General features: G+C 45.8%; 1 protein-coding gene across 1 annotated transcript in view; it reads right to left on the bottom strand.

Moving 5' to 3' along the window:
* Positions 1-515: 515 nt before the first annotated feature.
* The window catches only part of OVGP1 (oviductal glycoprotein 1), a 15,944-nt gene continuing 3,697 nt past the window's right edge, over positions 516-12,762 (bottom strand). Inside the window, exons 4-11 of the mRNA XM_006069475.4 lie at positions 12,232-12,288; positions 11,248-11,413; positions 10,670-10,794; positions 8,761-8,869; positions 8,476-8,661; positions 5,499-5,615; positions 2,355-2,490; positions 516-1,366 (exon numbers count right to left, since the gene is read on the bottom strand). Of these exons, the coding sequence (XP_006069537.2) occupies positions 900-1,366; positions 2,355-2,490; positions 5,499-5,615; positions 8,476-8,661; positions 8,761-8,869; positions 10,670-10,794; positions 11,248-11,413; positions 12,232-12,288 (1,363 nt within the window). The 3' untranslated portion in view covers positions 516-899. The remainder of the gene's footprint in view (positions 1,367-2,354; positions 2,491-5,498; positions 5,616-8,475; positions 8,662-8,760; positions 8,870-10,669; positions 10,795-11,247; positions 11,414-12,231; positions 12,289-12,762) is intronic.

Below are 12,762 nucleotides of genomic sequence, written 5' to 3'. Positions count from 1 at the left end.
GAGTATGCAGGTAACTTAAAATATACTGATTGTGTCTTTCCCTCCACCATCTCTTTTCTTTTTTTTTGGCCTTCCATGTAGGATCTTAGTTTCCCAACCAGGGATCAAACCTATGTCCCCTGCACTGGAAGGCAGACTCTTAACCACTGGACCACAAGGGAAGTCCCCCCTCCACTACTTCTTGCACAGAGAATAGGTGAAGGTGTTTTATCAGAGATAACTAAGACTTCCAAAGTAGGGAATATAACGGGAAGATACAACTCCCTCCTCCTTTTCTCAGCACCCTTCAGCAATAGGGAAAACTCTAGAGGAAATTTTGGCTCTGATCATCAGTGAAGTCAGCAGTGTTCACTGCAGAGACAGAAGCACATAATCAACACTGGAAAATATCAGGGTGGGACAGACACAAATTCCTTCCTTCCAAAAATTACAGGAGGGGAAAATGACCTTGAAAGAAAGAAATTGACAATTCACGACCATGGGTCAGTTCAAGAAAAGAACTTCAGAGAACTCAGTTGGCTTCTTATGCTTTCAGTTTATTCAAGAGAGAAGAGATTAACTCACTATGACCTGGGGCCTGTTTGCCCCAAGAATGATGCATGAATGGCTGGGCACAGGCAGCTTCTGTCAGGGGACCAAGAAGAAAAGATAAGGGCTTCCCCCAGCTTCTGCCAAGAACAGATTTGGGATCCTTTATTCACAGCAGAGTTTTCCAAGTTTCTTTCCAGAGAGGACTCATTGGAAGGGTAATCAAGTCATCCAAAAAATAAGTCCATCAGTGGGAACAAAGGGGTTGTCAAAAGCAGGAGTGTATCCTGGGGCCAGAGGGCAGCATCCACTTTTCAGCTTCTGTCTGAAGACCAAAGTAACCCACCAGGTCTCAGGGTCCACCTCAGAGGTCAAAGTCTCCTCTCCAGAGTCTCAGCCTGCCCATCAGGGGTGACTGTCATCTTTCCGGAGGAGGTGGTCACCTTCTCAGGGACTCCAGCCTTCCTTCCTGGGGGCATGACCTTCTGTCCAGTCTGAAGGTGCACGGGACCCACAGCTATGCCTCCAGGGCTCACCACCAGATGGCCCACAGTGGTCAGGGGCTTCTCTCCAGGGCTCTCAGTCTTCCCTTCTGGAGCAGCAGTGTGCCTTCCAAAGGATAGAGGGGTCCTTGTAGGGGTTGCAATCTCACCTCTGGGGGTTATGGTCATAGTTTCAGACTTTCTATGAGTCTCAGTGGCCACAGCCTCTCCTCCTGGGGGCAAAATGCCCAAACCAGTGGTCAAATCCCTGGTCATAGTTGGCATTTCAGGGCCAATTCTTGAAGAATTCACAGCAGTTGAGAACCAAAATTTTGGTGAAGGAGTTGAGCTGAACTCTAGAAGAAATCAACAGAAAAGTGTGAGACTCCTACCTCTTCCTTTCTGTCCTGTCACTGGCAGAACTAGAGCTGCTCCAGGGCTGAAGTACCAGCTCCCAAACCAGAATTGGAGGATTTCCGAACATATCCACTTGTCGATACAAATAAAGTCTCCGCACACAGAAGCCTGGCTCCCCTACTTCAATATATCAACATGATCCCAGGCACCCATGGACACTCAGTGGGGTTTGCCACATTTCTGTTGAGGGACCCCAAGCAGAAGTCTGCCAGTTCTCTAAGCTTAAGCCTTTGCTTTGACCTTTGCACCTTGAGCAAGACCTTACCCCGAAGCCTATTCCTAACCTGTGGAATCCACAGGAAGAATCCTTTTGTGTCCCCCTTTTGGGAAGCACAAAGTCCAGGCTGAGGGCAAGGAGGTTGCCCTAGAAAGCATGTTGTAAAGAATTAAGTTGGAGTCTCATTTCCACTTCTGACTAGCTGAATTATGTTTCTGAGCCCTGGTCTCCCACAAAATGAGGGTCATAGACTGTCTCCAAGGATGCTGCAGCTCTAGCATGCCAGGTTCCATCTCCGAACTGCCAGGGAAGTCTCTACTATCAAAGAAATATCAAAAAGAAACTTAATTTCTTTTTCTGGTGTTTGTTGCGTGAAAGCAAGGAAAAGAAATACAGAAATAAACTGATATGTATTGAGTGTTCACCATGAGCCAGCATGCTTTCATTTCACATCTCATTTAGTTTGTATAATACTGACATGAGTATAAGGATTATTCCCATTTTGTAGATGGGAAAACAAAGCTCAGAGAGATCAAATGGAGCAAGCATCCAAACCAAGATTAGAAAGCAGACTGGTCTGGCCATCAAAGCTTATTCTCTTCCTTCACTGTTGTTTTGCCACAACAAAGCCTTTAGATCTTACAGAAGGGACCCACTCAGTGGCTGCTTGTGCAACGGCCAACCCCAGCTTCCAAGTCATAGCTACTCACCATCATTCACCAGGAGATTATTCAACGTGTGGACAAGGGGGAAAGGGCCAGTGCCGCAGAAATAGCCCCTGAAGTCATCCAGGTCCAATGTCCACACCATGGCCCCCCCAAAATGCTCTCTCTTTATGAAAAATGCCTGAAAAAAAGGAGTGGTCAGTCAACCTGCTGTTCTAACCATCCTCCAGACTGAGTACAATGGCAAAATCAGATGGACTCTCAGAAGGCAATATAGCAGGATGGTTAGCCACATAGCCTGTCTTTGAATCTAGCCTCTATTGCTTATTAGCTATGGCATCTTGAAAAAAAGTTACATAAACTCTATGTGTCTTAGTTGCCTTCTGTGTAAAAAAAAAAATGTATAATAATACTTCCAACATTTTTAGGATCCAAAGAATTCCTACATGCACATGTTACAACATGGATGGAAGTGGAAGACATCATGCTAAGTGAAATAAGCCAGTTACAAAAGAACAAATACTAAGATTCCACACATAGAGGCTCTTAGAGTAGTCAGATTCATACAGATGGAAGGTAGAGTGGAGATTAAGAGGAGGTGTGTGAGGGAAGAGTGAGGAGCTATTTAATGTGTATGGAGTTTCCGTTTGGGAAGACAAGAAAGTTCTGGAGAGGGATAAGTGTGATAGTTACACAATAGCGTCAATGTACTTAATGCTATTGAACTGTAACAAAAAGTAAGTAAAATGGTGAATTTTATGTTGTGTATATTTTGCCACAACTTGAAAAAAAATTTTTTTAATTCTCACATGTAAAATATTTGGAGCAATACTTTGCACATAGTAAATGTTCATAAATGTTAAGTACTGTCTGACTTCCCAAACTGCTAATTACCATTATCATCATACTAAACAGTAGATATTGCTTTATATTTTTAAAAAATCACCTCAACATACCTCATGCCAAAATGATGTTATAAAAGAGGATTAGAACAGATAATATCATATCCTTTTCACAGATAAGTAACATAGTCTTTTGTCCATGATTTTTTAAATCACAGATATAACTAAAAGGCAGAGTTTAGACCCCAAACCAGGTTTTATTATTACTTTGCCAGCACTCTCTGTGCTGGCGGAAAAGGCAGACTCATATGCAAACATCTGCGTGACTTGGTAACGACTTGGTCAAATCGGTTGGCTCCTTTCTGAGGTTTAATTTCCCCAAATGTAAAATAAGTCAGCAAAGCCTAATTATTAGGTTTGAAACTGTGACGATTCTGAGATTTTATCCTACTTCTAAGCTAAACTGGGCTTCCAAAGTGGCACTAGTGGTAAAGAACCTGCCTGCCGATGCGGGACACGTAAGAGACTTGGGTTTGATCCCTGGGTTGGGAAGATCCCCTGGAGGAGGAAATGGCAACCCACTCCAGTATTCTCGCCTGGAGAATCCCATGGATAGAGGAGCCTGGCAGGCTACAGTTCATAGGGTCACAAAGAATCAGACATGATTGAAGCAACTTACAATGCACGCATAGGCTAAATAAACCTTTTTATATGTACATACACACACACACACACCAGATCTCCAGATCAAAAAAGTGACCATTTCTACTCACAGTAAAAAGTCAGATTAGCACCTGGAGTTTGCTCTCCATTCCCCAATTATCCAAAAAGTGATGTGAAGGCAACCAGATATTCACCTGCATGTGCAGCAGAGTCTGCACCACAGGAGAAGAATCCCACAGTTACAACTCTCAAGCTGACACAGGAAGCAGGCACATCTTGCCCTCCTCCCCTCTAGAGAGACCAAGAGCTTGGCTCTGGAAAATAAATAAGGCCTCTCCGGGAAGGAGATTTTACAATCCATGCAGGTAAGGCGATGACTCTTGGGGAGAGGGGAGGGGAAACTTTCTGTTTACTTACAGCTGGTCTGTTTGCTTTACTCAGAATGCCTGGACAGTGCTGGAACACTGAGAGATCCAGGGATTCCTGCCTCCCGGTGATTACCTGCAAGGTTTCTTTCAGCTGAGATTCTGTGATGAGAGCTCTTAATTATGCTCACACTGGGCTCATGTCCACCTCTAGCTTGGTAAGGCTCTGTAACTGCCCCTCAAAGCAAGGCCACCCTGTGCTGCTGGCTTCCGGCTTTCCCCAAGAATGGGGTCCAACCCCCTCTTCTGTGTCCTGTGGATCATATATTTAATTCCAGGGTCACTGGCCTTTTTTGTGTCTTCTGTTTCCAAACCACAGAGTAAGATCCTGGAAGCTGAAAGTCATGCTCTCTACCTCTCTCCCCACAGCGGGTCTCACCCAGGATTAGAGGAAGTCACAGTGACTCTTCATGATAACTGCCATATTATCTCTGCTTTCTACCGCAAATGTTCCCCAAAGAACACCACCAGTCACTTCCACATCACTTATGAGATAGAGGAGACACTGTGACATGCCTCTACTTATAAGCCTCGACATCCAGGCAGTGGCAGACTTCTGACAACTGCTCACTCATCAATGGCCTCTCCTCCCAAACTCCCTAGTCCAGACCCTTATCATCTCACACACGCACACCTGCAGTGCCACACAGATTACAGTAGGATCACAAGGGGATACACTGTAAACAGTTTCCAGATTCTTTCTAAGACCTAATGAATACTCAGGGTTGGAACTAAGAATTTCTACATCTATTAAATCTACATCTAATCTAGGTGATTCCAAGCAGAGGCAGGTTAGAAACACTGGAACATGTCTTTTCTGTTTTAATTCACCATTTTTAAAAAAAACTTGCCAAGTTCAACATCACAGACCACTGTTGATATGAGGTGCAGTGGTGGTCACAATTACTAAAGTCTAAAGATTTCAAACTCACAAATCATATACCTGGCTCAGAAACCTGATTTTGCCCAAAAATGCATACAGGATGAAGGCCAAACACCTTCATCAGCATTCAAGTGTCTCCATGAATCCTCCTTTTTAAAATAAGATGATTGGGGCAGGTTTGATTAGGAAGCTCCAGTCAGATCTGGTATGCCTAAAACTCATCTAATATAGTCATTCTCACCTTCATTCTCCATGCAGTACACACACACACCCACACCCACACCCACACCCACACACACACACACACAGTACAGACAAGGGCCTCACGGAAGCCAGAGGAAAACTATGCTGGAGCAAGAAAGGACCAAGGTCTCACCTTGTAACCGAAGCTGATGGCATCATCATAGCCAACCCACTCCTTCCCCTTGAAGGCATATGGGACATACTGATCATTAATCCAGCGCTTCTTCGCTCTCCGGACAAAGGAGCAAATCTGCCAGGAAGATCACCAGGGTAGTTCTGTGAAGTGCCATGGAGGGAAGCAACAGCAAGGAAAAAGAAGCCAGGAATCCCTCACCAGGGGGTGACAGGAAGGCAGACCAAAGAGGGGGTGTGGAAGCCACTCACAAAGGACCTCCTGTCTACTCCAAAAAAGCCCTACTACTGCACATTCCTTCCATGATATCTGTGATGTCATACACAGAAAGAACACTAAGGAGGAGGGGATAGCCTTAAGAAAACAAACCAGGGTTTGGTAAAATCAATACCAAACTACTACAGGCACAAACCTGACCTTTGACCAAACCTGTTCCTTTCTCAAAGACTTTTTATGAATAAGTATCTCCTCTGTTCACTAAAACCAACATAAACTGCCCCATCTAGGCAGTTATCAAACTAACTTTAGAATCTATAATAACTGTAAAGGCCTAGAATGCAGGGAGAACTAGGTTATTATAATCAAGAAAGCACTGAGTGTGGATTGGGTACCCAGGCCTGAGCTGGAGACCATATGCTACAAAGATGTAGACATGTTCAACTTGGGCTGTGGAAGTTAAGGTGTAAAAGTTTTTCCTTTGGGGGTGGGGGTGGTCATTAAAAGTTTATCAAAATCTCTTTCACATAATGTCCTTCAAGAACACTCCCTCATCACTCATAACTACGCTTCACTGGATTAGCAGGAAAACATCTTCAGTAGCCAGGACAGAGCAGAGATTGGAGAGACACCAGCACCTCCACTACCACCACAGGCAAAGATACAGCTCGCCCCCTGGCGTCTGCTGTCCTCTGCCTAGAAGGTCCTTCCCACCCATCAGGATTCCGATTGTCCATCGCAGCTCTGCACAGAATTCACCTAATCTAGATCCTACAGCCATGCAATCCATGCCTCGTACTATCTTCCCTTGTGTTTCACATTGCCCTGGGTCCATGGCTCTTTCCTCCACTAGAGCAAGCTTTGTTGAGATGGGGATTAGGGGGTGGAATTGAGGTAGAGGAGAAAGAATCTGTCATGGGGGATGTCTTTGAATCATTTCAGAATAATCTACTAGTGAGAAGGAAGGAATCAGGGAGAAGAAACAATATTGAGAAAAAACAAGACTGGCCAAGAGTGGTTAATGACTCAAGCTGGGTGAAGGGCATTTGGGAATCAGGGAATGAGAGGATGTTATACTATCCTTTTACTTTTGAAAATGTTTGAACTTTTGGGGGAAAAAAAAAAAAAAAAAAATATATATATATATATATATATATATATATCTTGCAAATATTAATTAGGTTTATTTAGGCCATAGAGTAATTCAGGATTGACTTAAATATTATTTAAGAATCTTCTACTCTATGACCCACCTCCCAGAATATTGGAAATAAAAGCAAAAATAAACAAATGGGACCTAATTAACCTTAAAAGCTTCTGCACATCAAAGGAAACTATTAGCAAGGTGAAAAGACAGCCTTCAGAATGGGAGAAGATAATAGCAAATGAAGCAACTGACAAACAACTAATCTCGAGAATATACAAGCAACTCCTACAGCTCAACTCCAGAAAAATAAATGACCCAATCAAAAATGGGCCAAAGAACTAAATAGACATTTCTCCAAAGAAGACATACAGATGGCTAACAAACACATGAAAAGATGCTCAGCATCACTCATTATCAGAGAAATGCAAATCAAACCACTATGAGGTACCATTTCACGCCAGTCAGAATGGCTGCAATCCAAAAGTCTACAAGTAATAAATGCTGGAGAGGGTGTGGAGAAAAGGGAACCCTCTTACACTGTTGGTGGGAATGCAAACTAGTACAGCCACTATGGAGAACAGTGTGGAGATTCCTTAAAAAACTGGAAATAGACATGCCTTATGATCCAGCAATCCCACTGCTGGGCATACACACTGAGAAAACCAGAAGGGAAAGAGACACGAGTACCCCAATGTTCATCGCAGCACTGTTTATAATAGCCAGGACATGGAAGCAACCTAGATGTCCATCAGCAGATGAATGGATAAGAAAGCTGTGGTACATATACACAATGGAGTATTATTCAGCCATTAAAAAGAATACATTTGAATCAGTTCTAATGAGGTGGATGAAACTGGAGCCTATTATACAGAGTGAAGTAAGCCAGAAAGAAAAACACCAATACAGTATACTAACGCATATATATGGAATTTAGAAAGATGGTAACAATAACCCTGTGTACGAGACAGCAAAAGAGACACTGATGTATAGAACAGTCTTATGGACTCTGTGGAGAGGGAGAGGGTGGGAAGATTTGGGAGAATGGCATTGAAACATGTAAAATATCATGTATGAAATGAACTGCCAGTCCAGGTTCGATGCACGATACTGGATGCTTGGGGCTGGTGCACTGGGACGACCCAGAGGGATGGAATGGGGAGGGAGGAGGGAGGAGGGTTCAGGATGGGGAACACATGTAAACCTGTGGCGGATTCATTTTGATATTTGGCAAATCTAATACAGTTATGTAAAGTTTAAAAATAAAATAAAATTAAAAAAAATATATATAAAAAAAAAAAAATTAAAGAAAAAAAAAAAAAAAAGAGAAACACAAAAAAAAAAAAAAAAAAAAAAAAAAAGAATCTTCTAAGGAGTGAAATATCTGTTCCCCCTCCATTCAGACTTCACCCAGTCCCTCACCTCTTACAAAGGGCTCAAATAACTTTCTCAAAGGAAAAGAGAGCATCCCAGAGACTGGATGTCCCTTACCACAGCAAACCACCTCCTTGTCCTATGTCTAACCCTCAGTCTTGCCTTGGTCCCTTGTCCCTGATTTGGCCCTGGGCTCAGGTGGGGGAGCCCTAACTCACAGACAGAGGTTCCCATTTCCGTCACCTCATAATAAGCCAAGAAGCCAGCTTGCTTGGTGTACTTCCCTGGAGATGCTGGTCCCACAGCTTCTGCCCTCAGCTCATTCTGAGAAGCTTTGAGGAGGTGAAAAGTACGTCCATAGGTGGGGAGCCCCATGAGGAGCTTCTCAGGGGGGACCCCAAGCTGTCGCCAGTAATTCATGGCATATGCCTGCAGGGAGGAAGAACACAACCCCTCCTTGTTACCAAGAGCCACTGGCCTGGCTCAGGGGTGCAGGTCTGGGCTGCCTGACAGCTTTTCTTTTCTTACCGAAGATTTGGGGTCTCCAGGAAGAGAGAACAGAGGGCTATTGTGTCCTGTGACCTTTTCCCAGCTTCCATGTAAGTCGTAAGACAAGATGCTGATGAAATCCAGGAGTCTGTAAAGGGCAAGAAGAGGAGGTATGAAGATCATGCTAGCTAGACTTTCACAGCACCAACTAGCTAACTAGCTGAACGTCGGCCACCCAACACCACTGCCGTCTCTGCCCACAGGGACTACCCAAGCTGTGCCCAGCATGTGAGAGGCTGCCCTAGAACACACAGCCAGTGAGGGACAGCAGTGTGTCAGGACCTATGCCCTCCGGACAGTATCCAAGGGGTCAGACCAGGAAACAAAGTGGATGGGATCAGACCAGGAAACAAAGGCGTTCTGGCTGATACAAGTGCAGCAGAAGTCTGTGTAAATAACACGTGTAATCAGACAGCATATAAGTGCATCCATCTTTCTACCATTCCAGGAGCCACTGGAACCCACCTCTTCCAGAAAGCTTTCCAGATGGCAAAGTGCAGTTGAGCCTTATCAGGGCATGTGTGGAGGTTAGCATGGATCATCTAATTTAATTTTAATTTCACCAATGCCCTAAGTACCACAATTGTCTCTATTTTAAAATGAAGAAATTGAAGGACTTCCCTGGTGGTCAAGTGGTTAAGAATCTGCCTGCCAACGCAGGAGACATGGATTCAATCCCTGGTCTGGGAAGATTCCACGTGCCACAAGCCCATGCACCACAACTACTGAAGCCCAAGCACCTAGGCCCCGTGTTTTGCAACAAGAGACACCCACTACAATGAGAAGCCTGTGCGCTGAAATTAAGGTGTAGCCCCAATTGCCACAACTAGAGAAAAGCCTGCACAGCAACAAATACCCAGGGCAGCCACAAATAAACACATAAAATAAAGAAGTTAAAACTCAGACAGTTACCTAATTTGTCTAAGGTGACCCAGCTTGGTGAAGATGAACTCCCTTAATCCCGCATGGCTCTACGACCAACACTAGGCAATTCACTCCACTGGGGTCCACCTTTCCTGCCTAACCGCACTCCATTGAAACCACGCTCCCTAAATAAAATCACATTCAGAAACACCCCGCTTCACCTCTTGTGTTCTGCATCTAACTCAGATTTCTTATCTGTAAATAACCTGATTCTTGAGCTTTGAGAAAATTAGTATAGAACTGGCATTTCCAGAAAGTTATGTGCTTTCTTGGGGCTTTCCAGGTGGCGTCAGTGGTAAAGAAACTGCCTGCCAATGCAGGAGACATAAAAGACATGGGTTCGATCCCTGGGTCAGGAAGATCCCCTGGAGGAGAGTATGGCAACCCACTCCAGTATTATTGTCTGGAGAATCCTATGGACAGAGGAGCCTGGCAGGCTGTATAGTCCATAGGGTTGCAAAGAGATGGACACGACTGAAGCGACTTAGCACGCATGAGCGTTCCTTGACTGATTTTGTGATTTTGGCATGAAGATCTCTGCTCTGAAAACAGGCCCTGACTTGGCATTCCTGTTTTTGTTTCAGAGGCAGTAGTTGGTAATTCACAAATGTCTCTGATGCCAGCCATCTGGCACTTGGTGTACATCCACAGGGGACTCCAGGAAAACAGAAGCCAGGCCCCTGGATTCACTCCTTGAGGCCCAGCTATGGGTAATGCAGATCTCTACCCAAGAGGATGCTGTGGTGTGGCCTGATGCTCCATCACTTCCCTCTGATCTCCCCAGGAAAGCCTGGGCTATAAGGAATAATCCTTGTCCCCACCTACCCTCCTGCTAGGCCCACCTCCCACAGGTGTTCTCACAGCAAGACAGGAAATCGAAGCTCCAGGACAGTGCTGGGCACCTCTGGGTTCTGAGCCTTCTTCCCTCCAATGCCCTCCCCTCAACAAAGGAGGACCCACTCACCTGCCCAGAAGGCGTGCTTCATACGCTTTCTGGATGACATGGGGGTCCCCAGAGACAGCAGCAGACAGCAGCAGCCTTGGACGCATGGTGAGCTGGGCCTCATTCTTGAAGGCCTGCAGGAGCTCCTGGGAAGAGAGAGGCAGATGAGAGAAACGGACAAAGCAGAGTCAAGCTGGGGAAAGCAGGAGTCATCCAGGAAACAGTCTTCTGCAATAACAGAGCCCCTGGAGCCAGGAGAGTCAGACACAGGCCCTGCCCACAGGTTCCCAAGAAAGGGGGACATGAGCCAGGGTGGTAAGTCGCTGAGCAGAGGGCTGGCTGCAGGCCCAGGAACAGAGTTCAGACAGCCTGCCTGAGGGAGTCCAGTAGATGCATGGAGAAAGTGTCACTCAGGCTGGAGGGCTGGGGCCAGGCCAGTGATGACAGAGGGAAAGGCCTCCACAGGGCCCCTGCTCAGCAGCCTCTGTCCACACCACTCTTCTGTCCACCCCTGGTCTTAGGCTCCTCCTGTGCCCGGGGCCCAGACATGGTCAAAATAGAATCACTTCTGGATTCAGGATCTGCCAAGCCAACCTTACTTCAAGTAAGAAGACAAAGGTCCAGCGGTCACGCGCAGGGCTGCCTCTGAGTCCAGGGTACAAGAAGAAGAGGTCCAGACCATCAAAGCCATGTGTCCTCAGGAGGGCAATCACTGAATTGACAAACCTTTCCCGGTTGGAAAATGTGGACAGCATTGTGGTGAACCTGCAGGGGGATCAGGGCCGAGGCTAGGAGTGCTTTCTGCACAACCATGCTCCCCGCAACCACTCCCCTGAAAGGCTCTTTGGTTCATATGTGACTGAGGAAAGGAAGGCAGAGCTTTGAAACTCTCAAACCCTCTTAAAGCTCTACCAAGTCCTGGACTTCAGGCTTCAGGGAGGATTTACAAACCACCCCTGCCCCTGCCAGATGGAAACAACACTCAGCCCGGGGTGGAGACAGTGGTTCAGAACAGCTCTGCCTTTGAAAACCTGGTTACTCCTGGCCAAGCACTGACCCTCTGCCTAAATAGATGAGGGGAGGGAAAATAAGCCAAAGGCAAGTATTTCCATAAAGATCTCTGAGCTAATGGGCCCATAAGGTGGCAGAGGGCCAGGCTCTGACCAGGGGTTCAAGAGTCTCTGCTCTTCTATTCACTTGCTGTTTGACTGATTTCTATTTTTTGTAGTATTTTCTCTTCCATAATGAAAACCCTATTGGAAAATCTTTAGTATAGTAAAACAGAACTTTAAGTAATTTGGAGCTAGTCCTACATGCAATGATTAACCAGATTCAGACTTAGGCATGCCTGGTTCCATTACCTGATCATCACCCCAGCTGGTCATCTCACAGGGACACCTGGGTGAAATATGGTAAGTTCCCTAAGCTCTCACTTGTAGTTTTTTTCCTACAAATTTGGAATGCAAACAGCCACTTTAATCCTTTCCCCTATCAATCATGAGATAATGAGTAAAGCTGGCCTGCTCCCCACCCCCATCACCATACCCCAACCCCAGAGAGAAGACCCAATAGCACAGACTCACCTCGAGGTGCCGAAGTTCCACCCTCCGATGGACAGCAGCGTTTTCAGCCCTCTGTTCCTGTGAGGGGGGACAGAGTCGGTGAGCTGGGTTCTCATCAGTCATTTGGGAAACAGTGGGAAGTAGTGGGGATGGGAGGAGGGGGAGAGAAAGGGGGCAGCAGGTGGAGTAACCTAAGGGAGAAAGGAGTGGAGCCCAAGATGGGGAAGAAGGATAAAAGAGACAGCAACCAGTCCACATATACATCATCACACCCAGGATCCCAGGCTGTCTAAGCCCCCCAAACTCCCCACTCCCATGACATTCCCAGAAAAAGGAAAAGAAAAAGCAGCCTAAATTTTCTCTTCACTCACTTTCTTGGTCAACAAACATTTATTGAACAATTAATATGGGCCTCTGACTGCTTTGGGCCTCTCTGGTAGCTCAAATGGTAAACAGTCTGCCCGCAGAGTGGGAGACCCAGGTTCGATTCCTGGGTCGGGAAGATCCCCTGATGAAGGAAATGGCAACCCATTCCAGTATTCTTGCTGGGAA

This window comes from Bubalus bubalis, chromosome 6 (genome assembly GCF_019923935.1).
Source record: "Bubalus bubalis isolate 160015118507 breed Murrah chromosome 6, NDDB_SH_1, whole genome shotgun sequence".
NCBI classification, from domain to species: Eukaryota; Metazoa; Chordata; class Mammalia; order Artiodactyla; family Bovidae; genus Bubalus; species Bubalus bubalis.
Note: the sequence above shows the minus strand (reverse complement) of the source record. Positions and strands in the feature narration are given on the sequence as shown.